The sequence below is a fragment of the Nannobrachium achirus genome (assembly GCF_963921795.1).
Source record: "Nannobrachium achirus genome assembly, chromosome: 10".
NCBI lineage: Eukaryota > Metazoa > Chordata > Actinopteri > Myctophiformes > Myctophidae > Nannobrachium > Nannobrachium achirus.
The window spans coordinates 8586925-8614026 of record NC_137819.1 but is presented as its reverse complement, the minus strand read 5'-3'; the positions used below and the strand labels follow the sequence as shown (position 1 = coordinate 8614026).

General features: G+C 44.2%; 1 protein-coding gene across 1 annotated transcript in view; it reads left to right on the top strand.

Moving 5' to 3' along the window:
- The window catches only part of anln (anillin, actin binding protein), a 38057-nt gene that overhangs the window by 9464 nt on the left and 1491 nt on the right, over positions 1-27102 (top strand). The window contains exons 7-26 of the mRNA XM_080735219.1: positions 2134-2584; positions 4094-4371; positions 5294-5443; positions 9134-9248; positions 9628-9692; positions 9804-9986; positions 10719-10852; positions 11278-11422; positions 14739-14874; positions 16428-16640; positions 17812-17938; positions 19583-19631; positions 20077-20130; positions 21832-21864; positions 22004-22022; positions 22676-22788; positions 23336-23395; positions 24836-24922; positions 26157-26264; positions 26474-26646. Of these exons, the coding sequence (XP_080591345.1) occupies positions 2134-2584; positions 4094-4371; positions 5294-5443; positions 9134-9248; positions 9628-9692; positions 9804-9986; positions 10719-10852; positions 11278-11422; positions 14739-14874; positions 16428-16640; positions 17812-17938; positions 19583-19631; positions 20077-20130; positions 21832-21864; positions 22004-22022; positions 22676-22788; positions 23336-23395; positions 24836-24922; positions 26157-26264; positions 26474-26646 (2693 nt within the window). The remainder of the gene's footprint in view (positions 1-2133; positions 2585-4093; positions 4372-5293; positions 5444-9133; positions 9249-9627; positions 9693-9803; positions 9987-10718; positions 10853-11277; positions 11423-14738; positions 14875-16427; positions 16641-17811; positions 17939-19582; positions 19632-20076; positions 20131-21831; positions 21865-22003; positions 22023-22675; positions 22789-23335; positions 23396-24835; positions 24923-26156; positions 26265-26473; positions 26647-27102) is intronic.

Genomic DNA, 27102 nt, shown 5'->3' with positions numbered 1-27102 from the left:
TCTGTTTAATTTGAAAGAGCTAATGACATGCAAGTGAAGAAAAAGGTTAATGATTGCCCACACATAATATAGGCTGGTCTCTCCCTCTGTCTTTTTCTTTTAGATTTTACGTTATTATTATTAACGTTTCGCCCATGCAGGGCTTCATAAAATGGTCTTAAAATATTGAAGAAGAAAAAATACAAATAAAAAAGACCGTTCGTGTGTGGATTTTCCCTTTTTTCTTCACGTGATTATCTTTTGGAAGCTGTGGGGACGTTTGTGTCGTAATCCTTCTTTCTTCTAATGGCATACATTACACATCACTTTTTTGGGGTTAGAAATCATCCTAGAGAAAAAGATAAATAGTCTGCAGTGTCTGCACACACATAGACACATAATTATGCATGTGCAGACTCTTATTCTGTTTATCTTGTTTGTTTTACATACTGTAGATAACATTTTAATAACAAGTCAAACAACGTGAAAGAGAATGCAAAAAATGCAAACGAACAAACAGGGCTTGAGATTGAGAAGTAACATTCTCCAGGAAAACATTTACAATATAATCTGGGTAAAAATAAAATCCCAGCAAGTTGAAGCAATGTCGATATATTACAAAAACTAAATGCCACACTCACAGTAAGGAAGATACAGTATGTGCAAATTATATCAAAGCGATCAACAATAAAAGACATTCACACAGACTAGACTTCATGGGAGAGTATTGATTTGACTCAGCTCTACTCCTGAGGCTGCTCTAGCCCTAAGTGATATTTTGTCATAAACATTTGTAAAAGTTAAGGCTTTATATTCTATATTAATCACTGCTGTAGAGCAGGGGTAGACAACCTTATGCACAGGGGAGGGTGATCAGTCATCTCTGGAAGAAGTGTGAGAGGATTCTTTTAAAATCATATTTACAGCAAATTACATCCTGCACATACATAGAACTACATTCATTAAAAGTCTGAACTCTGACTGGGAAGGGTGTTGGGGAGATGGGTGGATTACTGCTCTGAGTCTAATGATCCATCATTACACTTGTAACAATGCTCTGCCAATCAAAATGTCAAATGTTTTGATGGTGTGTCATTAAAGGAGCTATAGTCAACTTTTTCTTGAAAAACGGATGGTAAAATAAAAATAATGTTTCGAAAATATTTTATAAAAAAATAAGCTTCATATATGTGTTTCTATTAAAAAATGACCACAAAAAGCGTAAAATAATGATAAAGTAATCATTTTGGCCATTGTCAGACCGACACTTTGTTTACATTCTAGTCTATAGACTAGGATGTAAACAAAGTGTCGGCCCTACAATGAAAAAGTTAGTTAGTTAGCTCCTTTAAGTTTGTGTTGTCATGGCACACTGACTATCTAGAAAATAAAAAGATGGCACTTCATTTCAAAAAGGTTGCAGACCCCTGCTGTAGTGTGTTCAGTAACGGGGGTCTCCCTGTCTATGTAATCAGAAAATATATGTTCAGAAATCAGAAGCGTTGCCAATATCATCCCAATCAGGAGAGGGCAACCATTTATCTGCTTCAATGAGTCCTGGGTTATTATCAGAATGTAGAACTATTTAACTCTTACTGTAACCTGGGGTGAGAGGAGAAACATGCTCTTACTGTACCTTAACCTATTAATTATTACTTTAACCATTATGTTATGCTTTAACTATTACAAAATAGCAGACTTACAAGCTCACAATCTGAATCTACTATTTTCAAAAAATCGTGAACATTTGTGCAGGTCTTTGAATATTTTTGACCCGATTCTATTATAAATGTCTTCTAAATCAGTGGTTCTCAAACCTTTTCATGTCAAGGACCCCCAAAATGACTTGTATTTGGCCAAAATATGTTGTTCCAGGGACCTCCCCATAAGCAAATATTTGAGTCACAAATGTTCGCTTTAAAAAAAGATATATTCAAAGATTTGCAAAAGATTTCAATGATTTTTCAAAACATGGCAGATCTACAAGCTCGCAGCGCGGCACTCGGTGCCGCGCTGTGAGCTTGTATATCTGCTGTTTTTCAATACCTAAAGCATGAAACAATTCCAGGTCTTGATGGCTTTTAAGTGCAAATAAATGTCACTTCATGGCTGTGTTCGGTTGCTGTTATTTACTCTGCTCATTTCCCCTCAAAGCAGGCCGTCGTCGCCTCTTCCAGCGCTCAGCAGCAGGCCGCCGTTCCGGGAGTCCGGGGACCCCTGGCTCAGGCGGGGAGGGGACCGGCCAGTCCCCAGAAAGCCTCCACCCAGGAGCCCTCCTACCCGGCCAGTCCCCAGAAGAAGGCCTCTACCCAGGAGCCCTCCTACCCGGCCAGTCCCCAGAAGAAGGCCTCCACCCAGGGGGTGTCCTACCCGGCCAGTCCCCAGAAAGCGGGACCTTCCTCCGCCACGCTGGTGGTGTCCCAAAGCCCCCGGAAGGACAGGGGTCTGGACTTCACCTTCTCCAGCCCCAAGAAACCTGAGCTGGGTGCCAAGCCTCTGGCCACTGGTCCTTCTGCTGGTCCTTCTGCTCCACAGAGCAGGGAGAGGGTCCCCTCCAAGGACCCGGGGACCCCCCTGCCGCAGAAAACTACCGCCGGACCTACAGGTGAGAGACGCCACACTCTGTCATTTCACAAGTTGACCATAGAAGTCTGTCCCTCTCCCCAGGTTGGCAGAGGGAGTGTAGCGCCCAGGGTTACAATAGTCAAAAGAATTGATTACAAAAGTATTTTCTTTTTAATACACGTGAATGTAAACCGGATATATTATGGGATTAAAAGTGGCAAGGACTGACACAGATCTCCATATATGTCCAATAATTGTCTCCACAAGCCGAAAGGCATGGGAGAGACTATGTTTTTGCGTCCGTCCGTCTGTTACCAGCTAATCTCCGGCACCGTTGGCCCGGTCACTGCCAAACTGTGCACACACACTCCCTGGATGCCAATTCAGAACCTCTGCTCCAAATGCTCCACATGGGCTTGTTCTAGTGCCACCAGGAGGCCGATTTATGCAAAACTAACTTTTGCCAGTACTCCTATAGATTTTGTCCAAAAATCACACAAATCGGTACTCAGTATCTCTACAGTCATGTGATCGGCATGGATCTGTCCATATTCCATCCTGATTGGCTTTAACTGTCTTCCAAAGTTTTCCTATTGTTCCTTGAGATTTTATCCAAAAATCGTGCAAATCAGTACACAGTATCTCTATAGTCATGTGATCAAGACGGATCTGTCCGATATTTCATATTCCATCCTAATTGGCTAACATTGGCTTCCAAAGTTTGCAGGATTGGTCCATTTTGAACAAAATGCCTCAAATCATGAACGTGGCAAAACACTACTTTCTGGCCTTGACAGTCCATACATCCAAACAGAAAAGTCCTATCTGATCGCATTAAACCATGGGTCTTCAACAGGGGGTCCTCAGAGTTACTACTGGTGTTCCTCCAAATCTTTTTTTTTTTTTTTTTGTTGTTTTTTAGCGTCCATATTCTGAGAACTTTAGCCAAAAATAGCAGATCTACAAGCTCACAGCGCCTCGCAGCGGCTATCTTCGACAAAGAGCTTTGGTGTAGAGGGGAAAAAGAGCAGACTAAGTACAGAGTGAAAGGTCAACTTTATTAAGTATTGACGGTTCAAGTGGTTAAATATCTGAAAACACAAATTGACATGAATCCAAAATACACTGACAATTGTGCTGTCAAACGATGAAACTATATGGAATCTATGAACAGGTTGTGCCTTGTGGGGTCCTTGGCCTGAAAACGTTGAAGACCCCTGCATTAAACGACATTAAACAACGTTAAACTCACTTGGCGACTCATTTTGCCACTCGATTTGTCATTCACTTTAAGCATGCGCATACCCTCTATTAGGGTTCCCAAACTTTTTTGACTCGGGGCACCCAATGATTTTTTTTTTCTTTTTTTTCGAGGCATCCCTACATTATATCGTCATTGTCGGGTGGAAACCTTGTCCAAAACCTTCTCTTTTTGTGTTATTATTTTAAAATAAAATGTGTGTGTGTGTGTGTGTGTGTGTGTGTGTGTGTGTGTGTGTGTGTGTGCGTGTGCGTGCGTGTGTGTGTGTGTGTGTGTGTGTGTTCACAGGAGTCAAGTCGTTTGTGGAGCGTTTTGGAGAGCGCTGCCAGGAACGCTCCAATCAGGGCTCTCCTGCCGCTGCAGGCTCCTCCCACTCCCAGCTCAGGACCCCCGGCGCTGCCGCTGTCCCTCCCAGCACCAGGACCCCTGCTGCTGTGACCCCCAGCACCAGGACGGTTGCCGTGACGCCCGGCGTCTCCCCCAGCACCAGGCTGGTCCAGGAGAGGCTGCGAGCAGCCCAGGCTGCCAGCACGGCCACCGCAGACCTCACCCAGAGGCAGAAACTGGTATTACACTGTTTATAACCACACCTCCCCCAGAGGCAGAAACTGGTATTACACTGTTTATAACCATTGCACTGTTTATAACTAAGCTTCAAACAGCCCAAAACAAACTAATTAGGGTCCTGCTTAACCTTCCCTATCAGACTCACCTCACCGCTACTCACCAGTTAAGAGTGGGGTGGCTCAGAGTAGATGACAGAGTACAGCATCTTGCAATGGGCCTGGTGTACAAGATACACTACACCACTAAGATACCCATGTACCTGGCAAAATACTTTATAAACATTAAGGACGTCCACAATTACAACACCAGAGGCAGTGCCACAGATCACGTTCAACCCAGAGTCAAATCAAACAAAGGGTCAAACTCATTCTTCTGCTATAAGAATCCACAAAAATGTGGAGCTTAGTCTTTTCTAGGAGCTCCTTCTAGTTGACCTTGTACCAGTGAACTGTACCGTCATGAAACTACTTTTTCCTATGCAAACTGACAATAAAGTCTTCAATCAATCAATCAAACCACACCTCACCCAGAGGCAGAAACCGGTGGGTGGACGAAGACAACATGGCAAATAGCAGATCTACATGCTCGCAGCGTGAGGCGTTGTGAGCATATAGATCTAAATCTAAGGATCTAAGGATAAAAAGACCTTAAATTGTCACTTTAGAAATGTGCAGATACCCTAAACTAAGACTAAATCTATTGATAATATACACAGAAGTGCAATTTGCTTCGTTTTGTTTTTGTGAGGCGATAGCTGACTATAGTGACCATCAGTAAAGTCACAACCGGGTTCTAAAATGATTGTTTTAAATGAGAAAATCACTGTTATTTAAACCTTTATTGCTTTATACTTCCTCCACTGCTGTCTTCACTGTGATTTCAGGCTCTTTTCAAACCAATCATATTTATCTTGTGTCTCAGGAGCGTGAGTCAGAGCTGGCTCAGATCCGCAGCCGCTTCCAGAAGGGAAGCGGAAACATGTGGAAGAGCAAGGAGGAGGAAACAGAGCCAACAGCACCCAGGAAACACCCTGAGGAGACCCCTGCACCCAGGAAACACCCTGAGGTCAAGGTAGGTTTGATTAGCCACTCTATTTACCTTTACCTTTACAACAAATATTACAAACAACATAAAAAGGACAAAAGACAGACCCAAAAGAAAGAAAGACACAGAAAACAAAGGCAGTCGAGCTAAGCTACACCCCTTCCATTCTTAGATAATTATATCAATAGTGATTATGTGAATTGCAATGCTTAATGCAGCAAACCCTTGATGTACAGAAATAAATAGTCCTATACTAAATGGAACTTTCCTTTAACATTGTTCCTCCTGGCGATCATATATTCATATGATCGCCAGTCATAAGTTGAGTCCAGTCTGTGAGCCCCGGTATGGAACAGCTCTTCCAGTTTCTCAATATCATCCTTGCTGCTGTAACAAGTCTGTCCTGCCGTGATGAGTGCGTGTTGCCCCTTGGTGACTCCTTGTGGCACAATCTCCCAAGAGACACAACCCTGGAGATTCTGCTAGTCTCAGTCCCAACCAGTCACCCAGTTTCCCGAGTACTTCTTTCCAAAAAGGGCAATATATTTACCTCGTTTTGACATGTGTCTGCTTATTCTAGGCTAGGCTAATTCTAAGCTTGTCCCAGAAGGATTTGTTTAGTCGAATCTGATTGGCCGAATATTGCAGTCGAATGGGCAACTACAGAGGAGAACAAAATGCATAATTTGACAGAGAGATTGACATTGGAATAACGCAGCAAAGGTCGTTGGGAACAGGACTCGAACCCTCGACACGCTGTCAGTCATTAGAGCCTATGTGGTATTCACCTGGACCACTAGGCCAGCGGGCGACCTATATCCTATAATTTGGTAGTCAACTAAGATCACCTTGTTCCATTAATCGGCTTGTGTGTGTGTGTGTGTGTGTGTGTGTGTGTGTGTGTGTGTGTGTGTGTGTGTGTGTGTGTGTGTGTGTGTGTGTGTGTGTGTGTGTGTGTGTGTGTGTGTGTGTGTGTGTGTGTGTGTGTGTGTGTGTGTGTGTGTGTGTGTGTGCACGGAGAGAGACCTGCCTCGCTGCACACACATATCACGGCCACGGAAGCCTTTCACGTTTTCGTTGGACATTGGAATAAAAACTAATGTTGGATATATGTCTCGGGTGACGGGTCTAGATCACATCCTGGTGAAATATCTGGTAGTGTGTGATCCCTTGTCAGTGATCAATCTCATCTATCTATAAATGCGAGAAGTCTCTGCGTGTGTGTTTGTAATCCGTGTATCTCGAGAACCGTTCGTCCCACCGGCTTCAGATTCAGCACGCGCGCTCCCCGCCGCGGCACGGAGTGCAGTGCCGGGCCTCGACCCGTCCCGACGCGCGGTTTTCCCTAACCGGCGCGAAACGTTCGGAATCTCCTTATGCGGGGCTGATTGTTGACATCAGGCTGTTCCGGAGGAAATCGGCGCAAAATCGGTCATTGTGACATCACTGCAGTGCCGGGCGCAAGCGCTGACTCATTGTGACATCACTGCAGTGCCGGGCCTTGCCTCGACCCGACAGATATCTCCGTATATGGGCATAAGACTGAGAACTCCATATATGGGCATATGGGCAGATACAGAGATCTCCATACAGTATATGGGCATACATAGACAGATATCTCCGTATATAGGCATAAAAGGGACACAGACCCTAGACCCGACAGATATCTCCGTATACTGAGAACTCCATATATGGGCATCTTGCCTCGACCCGACAGATATCTCCGTATATGGGCATAAGACTGAGAACTGAAATCGGTGCAAGCGCTGACTCATTGTGAGATTTGTGACATCACCTCATAAAAGGCTCTGACATCACGTACGCCACATGAGTCAACAAAAAATCTCTGTGAGTGTGTATGTATGTATGTAATCCGCGTATCTCGAGAACCGTTCGTCCCACCGGCACGCGCGTTCTCCATATATGGGATAAAATGAATGCCCGTATGCGGAGCTGATGTCTGACATCAGAGTTTTCCACAACCGGTACTGTGTGTCCAGAGATCTTCATATATGGGCATAAGTGGACAAAGACAAACAGATGGTCAAAACGGGTCCTATGACAACAGGTATATTGGGGTTTGCATTAAAGGGTGGGGCATTCATGGGGTTTGCATTAAAGGGTGGGGCATTCATTCCCTATTTCAAATTCGGCACGCGCGTTCCCCACCGCAGCAGGTAGTGCAGTGCTCGGCCTCGACCCGACCCGATACACGATTTTCTGTAACCAGCACGAAAGGTTCGGATTCTGATGTCTGACATCAGGATTTTCCGGAACTGACACTGTGTCTGCATAGATCTCCATATATGGGCATAAAATGGATGCAGACAGACAGATACAGATATCTCCATAAATGGGCATAAATGGACACAGGCAAACAGATGGTCAAAGATCTCCATATATGGGCATAAAGTGGACGCAGACAGACAGATACAGATATCTCCATATATGGCATAAATGGACACAGGCAAACAGATGGTCAAAACGGGTCCTATGACAACAGGTATAATGGGGTTTGCATTAAGTTTGTCTCCTCCTCCATCTGTTTGTCTGTGTCCCTTTATTCCCATTATGGAGATCTCTGTATCTGTCTGTGCCTCCGACTGTGTTGCAGACACAGTGCCGGTTCCCCCTTTAATGCAAACCCCATATTGTCATAGGACCCGTTTTGACCATCTGTTTGAAAAAGCGACAGAGATCTCATATATGGGCATAAAATGGACGCAGATAAACAGATATCTCCATATATGGCATATATGGGCATACAATGGACGCAGAATCACAAAGTTCTCCATATACGGGCATAAAAGGGACACAGACAGACAGATACAGAGATCTCCATATATGGGCATAAAATGGACGCAGATAGACAGATATCTCCATATATGGGCATATAATGGACCCAGAACTATAACTGCAGTGATCTCTATATGGACATAAAATGGACGCCGACAGACAGACAGATACAGATATCTCCATATATGGGCATAAATGGACACAGGCAGACAGATGGTCAAAATAGGTCCTATGAAAACAGGTATAATGGGGTTTGCATTAAAGGGCGGGGCATTCATTCCCTATTTACATTGTTCCGAGTTGACCAGGTCGCCGACTAGACCAGCTTCTAGTAGTCTTAAAACCACAACGATTTTATGACCGCCCATTTCAAGAAATACTCTTAATGATCCAATAATCGCCGACCACTTAAATATCGTACAGTGTGTCCAAGCATTAAAGGAAAACTTTGATTTGATTTATGTATTTGCACAATAAAAAAACAATACATGTTAACATTATTAAAAAGCATGACAATAAGTGCAGGCGAGAAAGGAAGCCCATATAGGGCTTATACAAGGTTCTCACCTAAAGTAATAAACAAGTATATGTATATATTTTTTTTACAACAAGGGTTGTAGGGCAGATGTGACTTATGGGGGCTAGTGTTTTTACTGTAAAAAGTAATAAAGACATTGCCGGATTATTGTGTCTAAAAAGACACATTTAGGCACTTGCACGCATGCCCCAACCACTGAAATCAAAGTCATTAAAATCGCTAAAACAATAGAAAGAAGTAAATGAAAACATTGTAACATGCATTTTTTCTTTTCTCTAATTATAAATCTAAAATATGAACCCTTGTTGTGAAAAAAACAAAGTTGTCCCTAAGTCCATCTGCTGTATGTGTGACTTGTAACATCGTGTCCTGTTTGTGTCCAGGTGGTGGAGACAGACTGCTCTCAGTCTGTGGACGAGGATGAGGACTTCAGCACCACCAGTACCTCCACCTGTCCTACTGAACCTTTCAGCACCGCCAGCAACCTGACCTCTGCAGGTACTACACCTCACTAGAGGCCACTATGCACTAAAACAGTTTAGCTGGGTATATGTTTCAAGCTCTGTCCATAGCTGGAGTCCCAGCTTTCCAAAAGGCTGTGACAGCATTTCTTTATGTAGTTTTTGAACAAAAACCCATGTAGTAGTTTTAGTATTGTTTGAAACAATACTGCGCTGAATGATTGTTATATAGTCCTGGAAATTGAGTTAAATATTCTGGAAAAGCATTATAACCAGACCTGGCAGTCTATTATTATGAGTAAAAAAACGATGGCACCACCTCTTTAACTTCACTTCTTGTACATGTATGGAATGTTCATTAACGTGCACTGTCCCATGAATAAACACACATAGTAAAGTAACATTTATTTTTTCAGGGAACCTCTTGGTGGTGTCTCCTCCGGCTGCCACCTCCAGCCCCATGAGGAGACTGGACCTGCTGGTGACGGAGGAGAAGACCTCCACCTCCTCCACCTGCTCCTCCTCCTCCAGCCCCCTGAGGAGACAGGAGGAGGAGACACCCTCCACCTCCACCTTCTCCACCTGTGAGGAGGTGGAGCAGAGCGTGGACCAGTCCATCAACTCTGCCGTCATCAACGGCCTGTTCGAGGGAGTCTACGACGAAGAGGAGGACGATGAGGAGGACGCTCTGAACATCTCCTCCATGTCTCTGCTGGCTCCTCTGGAGGAGACGGTGGCCGCCGTCGTGAAGAGCCCTGAGAGGAGGATGATGATGGTAGGCACACACATGATCCATCCACCAATGTTAGGTTATGTGTCATATCTGCCATGTCTAACTTCAAAGCCTACAAGCTTGTGAAAAAATCACAATTAAATGGCAATTATTTAATAAAATGTCATAAATCGTGACGGCCCTAGTAGGGTGCCTCTCGTTGGGATTGGGTAGACATGTCTGTCAATCATTTCAGCCCTGGGTCAGACAGGGAGAGTGTTTTCTTCAGGTCTTTAATTTTGAGTGTATCAAAGGGTGCATTCAGAAATGCGCACCGGGTGTGTGCTCAGTGTAGTCGGTGCCTAAACCCAACCCTAACCCTAACCTCAGTAAAACTATGCCTAAAACTAACCCTAACCAGACCTGGTGCGCTTTTCCGAACGCACCCTTTGATACACTCGGACTGAAATACCTGCAGAAAACACTCTCCCGGGTCGGCCGGTTCATGCACCAATGAGCTGCTACTGACAGCCAATCACAGATGACAGAATAGTTTTTGACTAGATGTATTTAGGGAGCATTGTTAGCCGCCTGAAAATAAGCAATTGCCTTTTTCTCTGCTTATGTCAGCAGAAAACTACCTACCGGTACATGATCAGCTTTAATGTGCTTCACTGCTTACTGTTTGCAGTTTAGTTTTTTGGGGGTTTGAAAGCGTCACATTTGTACCCTTGTCATCTGTTGTCCTATACTGTCCAGTGTCCACACATCCACTCTGTTGTCTCTTCTCTCCAGACATCCACTCCAGCAGGCTCCTTCAGTGAGAAGAGTAAGACTCCTGACTGCGTGTCCAAACCCAGTAAGTTCCAGAGAGCCCGTGTGACGAGGGGAGGATCCAGTGATGGCATCGATGACAATCTGCCCTACAGGTATCCTTATGTTCCAACCTACCTCTCAGCTTCAACATGACAGCTATTCAGCTTGTCTACACAATCAATTGACAATCCTAATGGATACATCTGTAACCCCACCCACTTGCAAGGATGTAAAATAACCTCTTTCATTTGCCTACTTAGAGTTGCGTATTATTTTTCATCTTACAGTATGGTAAAAAAAAAAATACATTAAAAAATGACTAATTCACTAATAGATTATTTGTATTCTACGGACAAACATATCTATAGTTTTATATCGGACCCATCCAAAATATCTGAGACTCTAAAAATAAGTTAGGACCTTAATTTGGACCCTTCCCCACCACAAACCGTGTGTTTGTTTGTCTTGTGTAGCAAGCATTGTAACCTTACAGTGTGTGTTGCATTATAAACTGACTGTGTGTTGTCCTGTGTTGCAGTGTTGATGCGTACCGGTCCATCAAGAAGAAGGACGTGGACAGACCTGAGGTGAAGCAGGTGATCGTCAGGAAAGAGGACGTCTCCCAGCGTCTGGAGGATGAACCCAGAGCCTCTAGTGCTGCCAGCATCAAGCACAGGATGAAGGTTAGTTAGTTAGTTAGACCAGGAGGATGAACCAGAGCCTCTAGTGCTGCCAGCATCAAGCACAGGATGAAGGTTAGTTAGTTACTTACACCAGGAGGATGAACCCAGAGCCTCTAGTGCTGCCAGCATCAAGCACAGGATGAAGGTTAGTTAGTTAGACCAGGAGGATGAACCAGAGCCTCTAGTGCTGCCAGCATCAAGCACAGGATGAAGGTTAGTTAGTTAGTTACACCAGGAGGATGAACCCAGAGCCTCTAGTGCTGCCAGCATCAAGCACAGGATGAAGGTTAGTTAGTTAGTTAGACCAGGAGGATGAACCAGAGCCTCTAGTGCTGCCAGTATCAAGCACAGGATGAAGGTTAGTTAGTTAGACCAGGAGGATGAACCCAGAGCCTCTAGTGCTGCCAGCATCAAGCACAGGATGAAGGTTAGTTAGTTAGACCAGGAGGATGAACCCAGAGCCTCTAGTGCTGCCAGCATCAAGCACAGGATGAAGGTTAGTTAGTTAGACCAGGAGGATGAACCCAGAGCCTCTAGTGCTGCCAGCATCAAGCACAGGATGAAGGTTAGTTAGTTAGACCAGGAGGATGAACCCAGAGCCTCTAGTGCTGCCAGCATCAAGCACAGGATGAAGGTTAGTTAGTTAGACCAGGAGGATGAACCCAGAGCCTCTAGTGCTGCCAGCATCAAGCACAGGATGAAGGTTAGTTAGTTAGACCAGGAGGATGAACCAGAGCCTCTAGTGCTGCCAGCATCAAGCACAGGATGAAGGTTAGTTAGTTAGACCAGGAGGATGAACCAGAGCCTCTAGTGCTGCCAGCATCAAGCACAGGATGAAGGTTAGTTAGTTAGACCAGGAGGATGAACCAGAGCCTCTAGTGCTGCCAGCATCAAGCACAGGATGAAGGTTAGTTAGACCAGTAGTTCTCAACCTGTGGGTTGGGGACCCCCCCAGGGGGGTCACCAAATTATTTTGGGGGGTCCCCAGATGATTAACTTAATGTGAAACATTGTTTTCTCACTCAACGGTAAACAAATTACATAAAACCTACGTGTATTGAGGGTATGCACATTTCTAAAGTGACAATTTAAGGACTTTTTAATACCTCTAAAATGACAAATTAAACATTGGCCAAATTGTCAAACATTAGGGGCAGAAATTGTGAAAATAGCCGATCTACATGCTCACAACGCCTCGCAGCGCTAGGCAGGAAGGCACAGAGTGGTGAACAAATGCTATTGGTCGGAGAGTTTCTCCGCTAGCGTATCCCCGCCTCCAAAGAATGTCTGCGCTCGGCCAGGTTAGTTAGACACTGAATAGAAAAAAACATTTAAAGGGATATAACACTTTCAAAAAAACTTTTGGTAATTTTATCATCTAATCAGGCTTTTATGAATACCCTGAACAGTTTTTAATTAGCTTGATTCAATATTTAGATATTTCATGTAAATGTTACCAGGCCCTCCTGGCCCAGGGCCTCTCCCCACACACACCCATTGTAACTTCAAACTTCATTTTAACCATAATAGATTCATTAAAAACACCCATTATTTTTTCTGGTGACTCATAATACCATCCCAATACGTGAGCAGACCGTGTTTTTTCCATAACTTTTTTCATTTATTTTTAATAATTATGTTTTTGAATTTCATTTTTTCCATTTTACCAAATAATTATTAAAAATAAATGAAAAAAGTTATCGAAGAAACACGGCCTGCTCATGTATTAGGAGGGTAGTATGAGTAACCAGAAGAAATAATGTGTGTTTTTAATGAATCTATCATGTATGAAGTTTGAAGTTACAATGGGTTTGTATGTGGAGAGAGGCCCTACCACTGCTCCCTGTTGAAAGTGGAATATCCCTTTAACTCGTACATGTCATGAATCGCTCATTGATGCCGCAGACTAGAGCCCTGCAAGCCCGACGGGACCCGACCAGGGCCCGGCCCGGCCCGCCAAAACGGGCCGGGCTCGTTTAGAAACTCACCAACGGATTTCACACATGACGTCTCTGTGACTCAGACTGTGTGCGCTTAGAATGGAGTGTGGTGTGTGTGAGTGAGTGCTGCCTGCCTGCCTCCCATAGCCTTCTAGGCTAATAGCCTTCTAGGCTATGGGCTCTATCCGTATCTATAGCAACACGGCTGAGATTGGTCGTGACATGAGTACATTAGCCAATGGAGAGCCGCAACGAGCCGAGGGCGACGGCTTTTCTTCTCACACACTCACACAAGTCTACTCTGCGACTCTGCGTGTACATACACAGCGAGACTAGAACATTAGGAGCAGTGGAGCACTACTGTAGTTTCACCCATTTCACCGTCATTTCTCAAATAAATCGCCCTGTAATGATTCCCCGACCTCCCGAGTCCCGTATCAGTTACGGGATGCGTGCGTGCGTCTTTACTCTTTAGTACTGGACGATACTCTGTATTTTACGAGATGGCGAAACCACGGGCGGCAAGCCGACAATAATATCAATATCTAATTGCAGTGAAGATATACAGTAACATAACAAACGGTGGGTGGAGGAAGATTTCTTGCGTTGTGATGTGTGTGTAATTACTTGCTGTGCTGTTGTGTTGTGTTGACTTCTTTCTTTTAATCAGAGCGCAAGACGAGCACAGCTATAGTATAGAGGGCTGTACATACGTCTCTCAGTCTCCGTCCTCTCCGACCATAGTTTTCGTCGGAAAGTTTCGACTTTCTGACGTGCGTGCAGCTTTCCGAACTCAAATTATGAGTAATACTCTTCAGAAGTTGCAAGAGATGTCATTTTGTAGTTGAACTGGACCTTTCCGACGCAAATGTCGGTGGTCTGTGACAGTATGGACTCCCCTTGAGAGTGCAGCTGCAGCGCACAGCAGTGAAAGCCACGCACACAAATAATTAATTAATAATAAGGCGACGGGCTTCGTGCCGGGCTCGGGCTTTAAATAGCGGCACCAAACGGGCCACGGGCCGGGCCTGGACTGAAGTCCACGGGCCATGGCCGGGCCCGGGCCCACATTTTAGGCCCGTGCAGGGCTCTACCGCAGACTAACGTAACCACCTTTTAGAACTGCATGAATGTCATTTGGACAAATCCTAAAGCCTAATCATAATGTTACATATCATGCCTGATTGTTTAGAGAACAGCGCTAGCTTGGGAGGGCTTTTCACTGTCACATGTTGTCTTTTTTCATTGTGTGGTTGAAAGTCCCTCTGTGATCCATGTTGTATAGATGCTGAACAACGAGATGAGCCTGCAGCAGACCATCATCCACCAGGGTTAGAGTTTTAGAGCAGTAATAACTGTCCCTCTGTGTTCTCTAGATGCTGAACAACGACATGAGCCTGCAGCAGACCATCATCCACCAGGCCAGCCAGGCTCTGAACTGCTGCACCGACGAGGAGCACGGCAAGGGATCCCAGGTGGAGGCTGAGGCCGAGAGACTGCTGCTGATAGCCAGTGAGTTATTTTACTGTAAACCATGTTATACTGAGAGACTGCTGCTGATAGCCAGTGAGTTATTATTATACTGTAAACCATGTTCTACTGAGAGACTGCTGCTGATAGCCAGTGAGTTATTTTACTGTAAACCATGTTATACTGAGAGATTGCTGCTGGTAGCCAGTGAGTTATTTTACTGTAAACCATGTTATACTGAGAGACTGCTGCTGGTAGCCAGTGAGTTATTATACTGTAAACCATGTTCTACTGAGAGACTGCTGCTGATAGCCAGTGAGTTATTTTACTGTAAACCATGTTATACTGAGAGACTGCTGCTGGTAGCCAGTGAGTTATTTTACTGTAAACCATGTTATACTGAGAGACTGCTGCTGGTAGCCAGTGAGTTATTTTACTGTAAACCATGTTATACTGAGATACTGCTGCTGATAGCAAGTGAGTTATTTTACTGTAAACCATGTTATACTGAGAGACTGCTGCTGGTAGCCAGTGAGTTATTATACTGTAAACCATGTTATACTGAGAGACTGCTGCTGATAGCCAGTGAGTTATTATACTGTAAACCATGTTATACTGAGAGACTGCTGCTGATAGCCAGTGAGTTATTTTACTGTAAACCATGTTATACTGAGAGACTGCTGCTGATAGCCAGTGAGTTATTATACTGTAAACCATGTTATACTGAGAGACTGCTGCTGGTAGCCAGTGAGTTATTATACTGTAAACCATGTTATACTGAGAGACTGCTGCTGGTAGCCAGTGAGTTATTTTACTGTAAACCATGTTATACTGAGAGATTGCTGCTGGTAGCCAGTGAGTTATTTTACTGTAAACCATGTTATACTGAGAGATTGCTGCTGGTAGCCAGTGAGTTATTTTACTGTAAACCATGTTATACTGAGAGACTGCTGCTGGTAGCCAGTGAGTTATTATACTGTAAACCATGTTATACTGAGAGACTGCTGCTGGTAGCCAGTGAGTTATTAGACTTTATTACCCGGCTTGGTTGAATGCTTGATCCTGATTGGTCGAGCGCTGAAAACAGTGGTGAATTATAGGCGTATAATGACCGCTCCACTCTATAATTCACCGCTGCTCATCAATGGCTCAGAGCACCTGCTGCAGGATGCACTGTGTGAATTTAGTATCCAACATGTCCGCCATGTAAACAAACACACAGCGTCATTTACAACTAAACCTTCACTGTAGAATTATCTGTGGGACACATCCGGTTAACAGCTGACATACAAGCTCACGTCGCGTCGCAGATGCAACCGCTGTGAGCTTGTAGATCACACTCGGCTGCAACGCCGGAAATGCCACATCATGCCTTGTGCGCAATGCATGATGGGAGGTTGCAAAGTTGTGGATAGCCAAATAAATAGCAAAATAATGACATCCATCCAATGTGTTAAGTAAAACATGCGAGTACTTTTTTCCACCATTCCATCATGATTGTACACGCTCGCTCTCTCTCTCTCTCTCTCTCTCTCTCTCTCTCTCTCTCTCTCTCTCTCTCTCTCTCTCTCTCTCTTTCCCCCCCCCCCCCCCAGCTGAGAGGAGAGCCACAGTGAAGGCAGAGTTGGAGCAGCTGAAGGGCCAGGGTTCAGGGTCTGCAGGAGGTCAGAAGCAGGGTTCTGCTGCTGGAGGCTCCAAGGCCCAGGAGGAGGTGATGGGGGTCTCTGCCTCCAAGGGCTCCATCTGCCTGCAGGAGCTCCGTCTGCCCCTCAAAGCTGACTTTGTCTGCTCTGCTGCCAACAAGCCTGGTACTGGAGGAGCTTTACTTTGTTTATGAACACATTGAGACCTGAGTCTAATGTCTTCTAAATCTTAACAGTTCTCTATATCAGGTGTTTTCAAAGTGGGTGACGGGGCACCCTGGGGTGCCGTGACAGCAGTCCAGGGGTGCCGCGAGATAATTTGATAATATTTGGAATTTATGTGGACACTTATTTTATATATTTAGTATCATTTTAAACTTGAAGTGCAATGTTATTTTCAGTCAGCTCTAACCAAAATGGCTATTATCTCAACGTTTTCCTCGCAACATAATCACTAAAATATTGTCACTGTCGGGCAGAAACCTCGTATCTCCAAGTGTATGTATTTTGGTAAAGCAAGGCCCTGCTTCATCATACAAGACTGTTGCACAAAACTAGTGAAAACAGCCGATCTACAAGCACACAATACCTCGCGACCCGAGGCGTTGTGTGCTTGTAGATCTGCTGTTTTCACTAGTTTAGTAAACTAAATTTTATAGATGATTAATACAAAACGAACGGTTTTGGACATACAAGGTTTCCACGCGACATGGACGATAAGCTATATAAGGTGCTGGGAGTGAAAATTATAATGTAAGGGTGCCTCGGATTAAAACAAATATTTATGGGGTGCCCTGAGACAAAAAAGTTTGGGAACCCCTGCTCTATATCAAATTCTAAGGAGCTTTATTGGCATGAGAAAACATACGTTTACATTGTCAAAGCAAGTTTCAAAACATGTTGGAGGGGTACAGCATTGTGTAAACAGAGCTATGTCACATTTTGTCATTATGTACAGTATATACAGGATTATATTATTATATAATTTCTTCTCAATAGTAGAAAGCCTCACATTTTAAATGCGTTTAAAGGTAGCAGCTCTGTTCATACTGTATGTGCAGTAGGTCTGGATGCCATTCAATGTTTGTAGTCCTTAGGGTGGTTGTATTCCATTCTATAGCCTTCTTTTATCACAACAGTTCACACATCTGTAGTTGTATTTCTCTCAGTAGGTATGGGAGTTTTTTGTCTTTGATCATGTTTTCAAACTCACTCCGGGTGTGTGTAATCTGTGGGAAGTGTGTCTGATGTCTTGGTACAGTGGGCAGGTGGTTAGAAAGTGTAGCTCTGTTTATATCAGTGGTGCTCAAACCTTTCTATTGTTCCATCTCCTCAGAATCGGCCAACCATTACTTCTTCCTGATGATCCGAGCGGGAGCAGAGAACACAGTGGCCACAACTCTGGCCAGCACCCGCAGTGCTCTGAGCGGAGACGCCTTGACCTTTAGCACCAAGTTCACTATGTAAGTTATTCTATTACACTAGATACCTTTAATACCAAGTTCACCATGTAAGTTATATGTAAGTTATTCTATTACACTAGATACCTTTAATACCAAGTTCACCATGTAAGTTATATGTAAGTTATTCTATTACACTAGATACCTTTAATACCAAATTCACCATGTAGGCTATTCTATTATACTAGATGCCTTTAATACCAAGTTCTCTATGTAAGTTAATACTGTTATACTAGACCTTTAATACCAAGTTCACTATGTAAGTCACTCACTCACTGCCCGCACTGGTGTGTGTCTGGTGTATAGACCAGGGGTCTTCAACGTTTTCAGGCCAAGGACCCCTTAGTTGAGAGAGAGATGAAGCAGGGACCCCCACAACCTTTTCATAGATTCCATATAGTTTCATTTTTTGTCAGCACGATCATCAGTGTATTTTGGATTCATGTCAATGTGTGTTTTCAGATATCTAACCACTTGAATTGTCAATGCATATTTGACATTTCACTCCTTACTTAGTCTGCTCTTTTCCCCCTCTACACCAAACGTCTTTGCCGAAAATAGCCAATAAAAATAGCAGATCTACAAGCTCACAACGCCTTGCAGCGTGAGGCGTTGTGAGCTTGTAGATCTGCTATTTTTGGCTAAAGTTCTCAGAATATGGACGCTCGGATTTAAGTGGTTAATATAAAAAAGGAGAAACAAGTTTCTAACAGACAAAGATTTGGAGGACCCCTGTAGTAACTCTAAGGACCCCCTAGGGATCCCGGACCCCCTGTTGAAGACCCTTGGTATAGAGCGTTTTCCTGAGCACTCCCCTCTAGAGGGCGCAGTCAGCCATGGCTGTGGTGCAACTCTAGTCTGTTGATACGCTGGACGAGGAGTTACAAAGATGTTCACCAGAAGTGGATACAAAATATCAACCTAAAGGACTTTGTTGCCACAAAGAACAGCACAGCAGGTTCTGGAAACTTTTATTTAGCGACTCACTCCTAATGTTAGCACACAGCCTCGTGTTTTGTATTGGTTTACTGGTTGTACTGTATGTAGGGTTGAAACCACAGATATGGCAGCGCCCTCTCCAGGGTGTCGCTCAGGAAATCGGCGTATAGAAGTAACTGGCAACCAATCAAATTGGGAGGCGCTTTCTGCAATGAATGGGCAAGACGACTAAATAGTGGAGAGGGAGGGGGGGATTATTGCCTACTTTAAGTTTTTAAAAAGGAAAAGAGTGATAACCCTATATTAAAATTGCCTAATGGGTGGATGGTGGACATCGCAAACGTAACATTGCAGACTTGCAAGGCCACACCAGGGGCCTCGTGTGGCACCCAGGGGCCCACGGGCACAGTGTCGTTACAACCTGCACCAGACCTTGTTCAGGGTACCGTCATGAGAATAGATTGCATACGTACATACGGGGCACTACATCAGTGTTCAGCATCTGAGACTGAGGTTTATCGGCATAAGTTGGTGACCTTGGCTCTCATCCGTGCAATGAATGTAGGACTGCATTGGAAGGCCTGGAAATGTATTAAAAATATAAGTCCATTGTCACTGTTCTATATGAAACGTACTCTTCTCTTCCATGTCTCTGTTCTTTAATATGAAACGTATTCTTCTCTGTTCTCTTCCATGTCAAACCTTCAGGCCTGACGTCAGCAGTGGCTTTGAGATCGACATTGAGGTCTACTACTTGGTGGGTGTCTCTTTTTTCTCATTGTTTTACTGCTGTTATGGAACACCAACCCAACAGCACAATCATCTCCATTTAAAAACCAGTATAATTAGTCTACATATGAATGGATTAAAGTGATATAAACACTGTTTAGGTGCAGAAGTATAGTATGAATAATTAATGTGATATAAGCCACTGTTTAGGTGCAGATATATAGTCTACATATGAATGAATTAAAGTGATATAAACACTGTTTAGGTGCAGAAGTATAGTATGAATAATTAATGTGATATAAGCCACTGTTTAGGTGCAGATATATAGTCTACATATGAATGAATTAAAGTGATATAAACACTGTTTAGGTGCAGAAGTATAGTATAAATAATTAATGTGATATAAGCCACTGTTTAGGTGCAGATATATAGTCTACATATGAATGAATTAAAGTGATATAAACACTGTTTAGGTGCAGAAGCGTGAGCTGTGCAGCGACAAGAGAAAGAAACCCAGCAAGTCCAAGGTAATTCCCTCTTCCAAAGGACTAATCAAGCACATCCTTTGTTCTGCATAAATTAGACTTGTTCTTACAACCGTTTTGCTTGCCAAAGATTGTAGGTTCGGTGAGAATAACAAAGTATAAATCAAGCCTAACGTGGCAGAACTGTTACCCACGTCTGTGCGCGTCTGGCACCGCTGGTTTGGGTTACTTCATTGAAAATAATGTATGGGGGTTGGGGGCGTATGTTCTCATGCGCCGCGTCTGATGTGTGTTTCCCTTGAGACTGTGTGTGTGTGTGTGTTCAGGTTGTCTGGAGTGGAATTCTTGACGGTCATGATTTGTTAATGTCGGTACGAACATCATCTTCTGTATTCAGTCACTCACCAGTTCACATGTTGGTGGGGGGTGCACTGTGGACTGGGTGGGGAGATGTGTTAGCCGCCTGGGGAACCAGAGCCCCTGGTTGTCCCAGGTTCCATTCCATAGCTGAATGGTTAGGGAGCCCGCCTGGGGAACCAGAGCCCCTGGTTGTCCCAGGTTCCATTCCATAGCTGAATGGTTAGGGAGCCCCGCCTGGGGAACCAGAGCCCCTGGTTGTCCCAGGTTCCATTCCATAGCTGAATGGTTAGGGAGCCCGCCAGGGGAACCAGAGCCCCTGGTTGTCCCTGGTTCCATTCCATAGCTGAATGGTTAGGGAACCAGAGCCCCTGGTTGTCCCTGGTTCCATTCCATAGCTGAATGGTTAGGGAACCAGAGCCCCTGGTTGTCCCAGGTTCCATTCTATAGCTGAATGGTTAGGGAGCCCGCCAGGGGAACCAGAGCCCCTGGTTGTCCCATGTTCCATTCCATAGCTGAATGGTTAGGGAGCCCGCCTGGGGAACCAGAGCCCCTGGTTGTCCCTGGTTCCATTCTATAGCTGAATGGTTAGGGAGCCCGCCTGGGGAACCAGAGCCCCTGGTTGTCCCAGGTTCCATTCTATAGCTGAATGGTTAGGGAGCCCGCCAGGGGAACCAGAGCCCCTGGTTGTCCCATGTTCCATTCCATAGCTGAATGGTTAGGGAGCCCGCCTGGGGAACCAGAGCCCCTGGTTGTCCCTGGTTCCATTCTATAGCTGAATGGTTAGGGAGCCCGCCTGGGGAACCAGAGCCCCTGGTTTTCCCTGGTTCCATTCCAGGCCAGGGTAGCAATGTGGATGTGTGTCCCTGAGCAAGACTCTTAGCCTCGTGCGCTCCTTGTGGGCAGAGAATCAGCTGGGTTGAGCTGAAAATACAGAATTTCCCTGGAGGGAGAAAATGGGTAACTATTATTATGTGCACTGTGGGCTCGGGTGTGTTTACTGGTGTTTACTGCGAGAGTGTGTTGCTGGGACAGATAAAGGTCGATAATAAGGTTTCTCTTTGTCTCTGGGAGAAGGAAAGTATGAAAATGTTGGGAATATTGTGTGGCTTGTGACGATGGGGTCCAACATTTAGTTTAGTTCAGAGACCGTGGAGCTAAAGAATGATTCAGAAGCTGTGAAACATCCCTTGGAATGAATACTCCAAACCACTTCACTGTACAGGAAGTAAACCGGAGATGGCATGTCTTGCTATTTCCCTCTTGGCTGGCACTCTTCAAAGTACACACATTGTGTACATGTGAATGGTTTCAGGTGTACTGAGAGCTGCATCTGAACTGTCTCACTGACAAACACTCTGTTGTCCCTTCTGTCTTTCTTTCCAGGCCATCACTCCAAAGAGATTCCTTGCCATTACTGTAAGTCTTCACATTTTACACTCCACTGTTGCCAATGGTTGTCCATAAAAATAACTGCTTGTGTTGGATTTATTGGTAGTAGTTTTCACGTTTATCACAATACTATAATTTATTCTGCCTTTTCTTTTTCTCCTTGCAGAAAACGAGCCAAACTCCAGGTAAGACAAACTACAAAGTAGTTGATAGAAAATACATGTTTACACTCGAGTGCCTCTGAGACCTTAGTGTCAAGCCCTGGATTGTATAGGTTCAAGGTTCAGCTTTATTTGTCTCCCTTGGGTGAAATGTGTCTTGGAGACAGAGTCATATCTCCTGCCAGATGGCAATAGATCGTACTCTGGGTTCAGAACATGCAAGGGGTTAGACAAAATGTTCCGAGCTTGTCTTACTACTACTTGCTCAAAGATGGCCTGGGGGGTGATCCAGGGCGTGGCCATACCCATGACCTTCCCTGCCATACATGCCAGCCTACGAGCCTAGCTATTTGTGTATCTTTGACTATTGAAACAAACAGCATGTTATCCTGAAGTGATGCCAGTGTTGTTCTATAGAGGGTATGCGCAATGCGCGTGACATCATCATCGTATCAGGAAGTTATGTGGGCACGCCTACTGAGTGGCAAAACACTATTTTCTAGCTTTGAAAGCCCATGCATCCAAAAAGTAAAGTCCTATCGGATTTCTTTAAACAATGTTAAACAACATTAAACTCACTTTGCCACTCGATTTGCCATTCACTTTATGCATGCGCATACCCTCTATTGAAACAAACAGCATGGTATCCTGAGTGTTCTTGTATAATGTGTGTTCAGTGCTGGCCAGTCCTGGAGGCCCCAACTCTGTGAGGACCAGTAACTTCAGCCTGGTGGGATCCCACAAACTGACCCTGGCTTCCATCGGCAAGACCAAATTCCCCCTGACCAAGGTAAACACACTTTGTGTTATTGTGTCTTTCCATCTTCCACACTCAACTTATCAGCATTATCAACTGTGTAGTCTCACATAGCCAGACAACTATTCCACAATCTCCCAGTGCTAGTCTGGAACTACACCTCCAACTCCCAGTAAGGAAGCAGGCATTTCCGTTAACGATAACGATAATATATTTTAAAATATCTTTACATTTTATTTGCTAGGCAGCAAGCTATATATGCTTAGTTGATTTTGATTTATGTTAGGATAAATTTGCACGGATGTAAAGATGAAACAGAAGTGTGGAGGAGGCTTCACCTCAGCTTAACTCTTGATCAGAGCTCCAGACTGTATGACAGAAGCATTTGAACATTGTGGGAGGCTCAAACTAGGGGCTTCAGCTATCCATCTTCTTGGAGATTATTCTACAGATAACTTTTTTTAATTAAGCGAATAATGCGAGATGAAAACATTTCAAGATGACCAAAATCCGCCCAACAATCTTGATGCCAGGTTGACATGGTGGTCTGTTAAAACACACCCTCATCTCTCTGTTGTAGATCAAATATGAAGGACAACTTCTCACTGACATGTTTCACACTGACATGTTTCATTACAAGGTTAACTTTGCTACAGTTATTCTTTTTAATTTTAATTGTTTTCATTTTTAATTAATTCAATGAAGGCTGGGAAAGGGTGACACGATGACTCTTTCTGTCTCTTTCTGACGCCAACGTCGTCACATTGATTTGGTTCCCTGTCTGTTCTCTTATTGTATGGAATATAATAAGTTCTGTTGGGTCACCTAAATGTTAAACTAATGTCTTAACATTCCTCACACGAGCACATTATCGGTGCCACTTGTGGGTGTCCGTTTAAAGCTACAATCTGTGAGCATCAAGTCTCTCCCAACAGACCATGTCCTGCGACTTCTATAAAGATGGCGGCACAATTATATGTACACTGCAGTCCAAATTAATTTGAACTATTTTCAAATGATCTCGCGGCACCCCTGGACTGCCGTTACGGCACCCCAGGGTACCCCGGCCGTCACCCACTTTGAAAACCCCTGTCCTACCGATTGAAGAGTAGGGAGACTGCCTCCAACCACTGACTTAACATACCATAACCATACGGATCGGCTAAATCTAAGTCCCAGATTGTAGATTTAAACATGTCTAATAATGAGGTGTTTCTTTCCCCACTCCTGCATTAACGGTGTCTTAACAACCTGAACTTCAGGGAACATTGGCTCTTACACCTCTGCACAGTGCACACATATATCTGCTTTAGAGGGGGCCCTAGCACACATTAGGGCATTAACGAAAGAGTCGACGACTTCATTACACAAGTCGACTCCCACCAGAGAAAGTCGAAGTTGGAAAAAAATAAATAATACTTTCTATTGTGAAAATAGCCGATCTACATGCACACAAAGCCTCGAGGCGTTGTGAGCATGAAGATCTGCTATTTTCACAATTTCTGCCTCTATATATTTGACAAATTTGGACGATGTTTAATTTGCCATTTTAAAGGTATTATAAAGTCCTTAAATTTGCACTTTAGAAATGTGCATGTCTATACACTTAACCTTTATGTTGGTTTGTTTACAGTTGAGTGAGAAAACAGTGTTTCACATTAAGTTAATCTTCTGGGGACCCCCCAAAATAATTGGGGGGGTCGTGTGTGATGTGATGACGTCATCAAACGATAAAGTCGACTCAACTCAGCTCAACTTTTTACTGAGCCGAGTCGACTTGCAAAAGTCACAAGTCGTTAATGCCCTAGTACACATCCCAGGATCCTCCAGGCTACTATAAGTATTTATGGGTTTAAAGTGGTCAATGTTGCAGAGGTGTTTGCTGGCTGCTAATTCTGTCGCGTGTGTGTGTGTGTGTGTGTGTGTGTGTGTGTGTGTGTGTGTGTGTGTGTGTGTGTGTGTGTGTGTGTGTGTGTGTGTGTGTGTGTGTGTGTGTGTGTGTGTGTGTGTGTGTGTGTGTGTGTGTGTGTGTGTGTGTGTGTGTGTGTGTGTGTGTGTGCACGCGCGCACGTGTGTGTAGGTTCCATTCCTATGCCCTCTAGAAGGCCACATCCACCTGAAGATGCAGTGTCAGGTGGGCTGCAGTGTGGAGGAGAGGGGCTTCCTGGTGAGTGTTATGTTGCTTGATTCAGTATATTTAATATTCATTTCATCAGACCATTTCTTTTGTAATACTTTTGGGAGAAAATTAAGACAATGTTTATATGACAATTGTAATTGAAAAAAATCACACCCAATGTGAAGTGAGCGGTGGTCGTGCTAGCATAACGTCTTCAATTGGTAATTGGTGATGTGATACAGGCTACACACACACACACACACATTGCTATGGCAAAGCGCTGAGGAAAAAGATTAGGATATAGGTCTAGGATGTAATTGGTGATGTAATATGGCTACACACACACACACACACACACACTGCTATGGCAAAACGCTGAGGAAAACACATTGCTATGGCAAAACGCTGAGGAAAGGTGGCTACAGATAGTGGCTACAGATAATTGGTGATGTAATGTGATGTAATATGGCTACACACACACATTGCTATGGCAAAACGCTGAGGAAAACACATTGCTATGGCAAAACGCTGAGGAAAGGTGGCTACAGATAGTGGCTACAGATAATTGGTGATGTAATGTGATGTAATATGGCTACACACACATTTCTATGGCAAAACGCTGAGGACAAGTGGCTACAGACACACGCACAGCCACTCTTAGGAGCGGTTTGCCATCGCTCAAAAAACACGCCCCCTCACGTTACCTGACGTGTTAACAGGTTACCATGGTAACCAATAGCCATCGTGCCACCGCAAGATGGAGTCAGGGAAAAGACTCAGTTTCCCATGATGCCTCGCAAAATACTGACAACCGTCGACATGCGGTCGTCCATTGCATTGTATTCATCCTGGCTGCAACATGCATAAATCTCCGCTTCTTTTCACATATCCCACGTTTGGTCCAGGGTTCCCACGGTCATGAAATTATTGGAAATATTTTGAAATTAGAAAAATATTTTTCCATTACTGGAAAAGTTTTGGAATTGATCAAGGTGCAATGCATTGTTTTTGGTTATTGATTTTGTTAACTCATTTGCTGCCACCATAAATCGACTTGACGTGGGCACGTGCGTGTCCATCGTGCACGATCCGCATGCGTGCCACGGTCTGTTCGCAGCGTGCATGCTTTATTTATGCTACACTGGATTGGATTAAATATTCTGGGACAGAACTGTCTCGGGTGTTCACAGAAACCCCAGTAGATGATAAAATTATGTGAAATATCCCTTTAACCGTGGAGTTATATATTATTGTACAATGCTGATGTTAGTGTGTCTTTCAGACCATGTTTGAGGACGTCAGTGGTTTTGGAGCGTGGCACAGGAGATGGTGTGTCCTGTCTGGTTACTGCATCTCCTACTGGACCTACCCTGATGACGAGAGACGCAAGGTAACCCGAACATACTGACATGCCCTCTCTGTTACATGACATCAATACCATTTGTGGATTTCTGATCAATCGGAGCTTCCAAAATGATTCCCCTTAGTTTGAAATTGGTTTACATTTTCAAAAACTGTTACTTTTAAGGATTCAAATGAAAAACCTTCATCCATAACCCTGTCTGTCTCTGATAAATTGTGCTGTGCTCTGTAAAACAGAAGCCCATGGGTCGTCTCAACCTGGCCAACTGCACCAGCCGTAAGGTGGAGCCGGCCAACCGGGAGTTCTGTGCCCGTCCCAACACCTTCGAGCTGGTCACCGTCCGTCCCCAGAGGGACGAGGACAAGGAGACGCTGGTGTCCCAGTGCCACAACACCATGTGTGTCACCAAGTAAGTGTCCTGTACCTTTAATCACCTTTAACACATTAAAGCAGGGGTCTTCAACAGGGGGTCCTTAGAGTTACTACAGGGGGGGGGCACCAAATCCTTGTGTGATAGGATCATTTGAACCCTCGCATCCCTATTCCAAGAACGTTAGACAAAAATAGCAAATCTACAAGGGCCCAACGCCTCGCAGCACAATATTTTTGGCTTAAAGGGGAAGACCACCCATTTTCAATATTGAACTATGTCATTAATATACCTTAGAGGAGTTCTTCCCCCTTCTGTGTTGCCTAGAACTGGAGGATTGATTTTGGGGTTTGTATTGTAAAGTACAATGTTTGATGTCATCAAGTTGTAATTTGCAATACAAACCCCAAAATCAATCCTCCAGTTCTAGGCAACACAGAAGAGGGGGACCTTTTCTTTTTATTTCCACACAACTCCTCTCAGGTATATTAATGA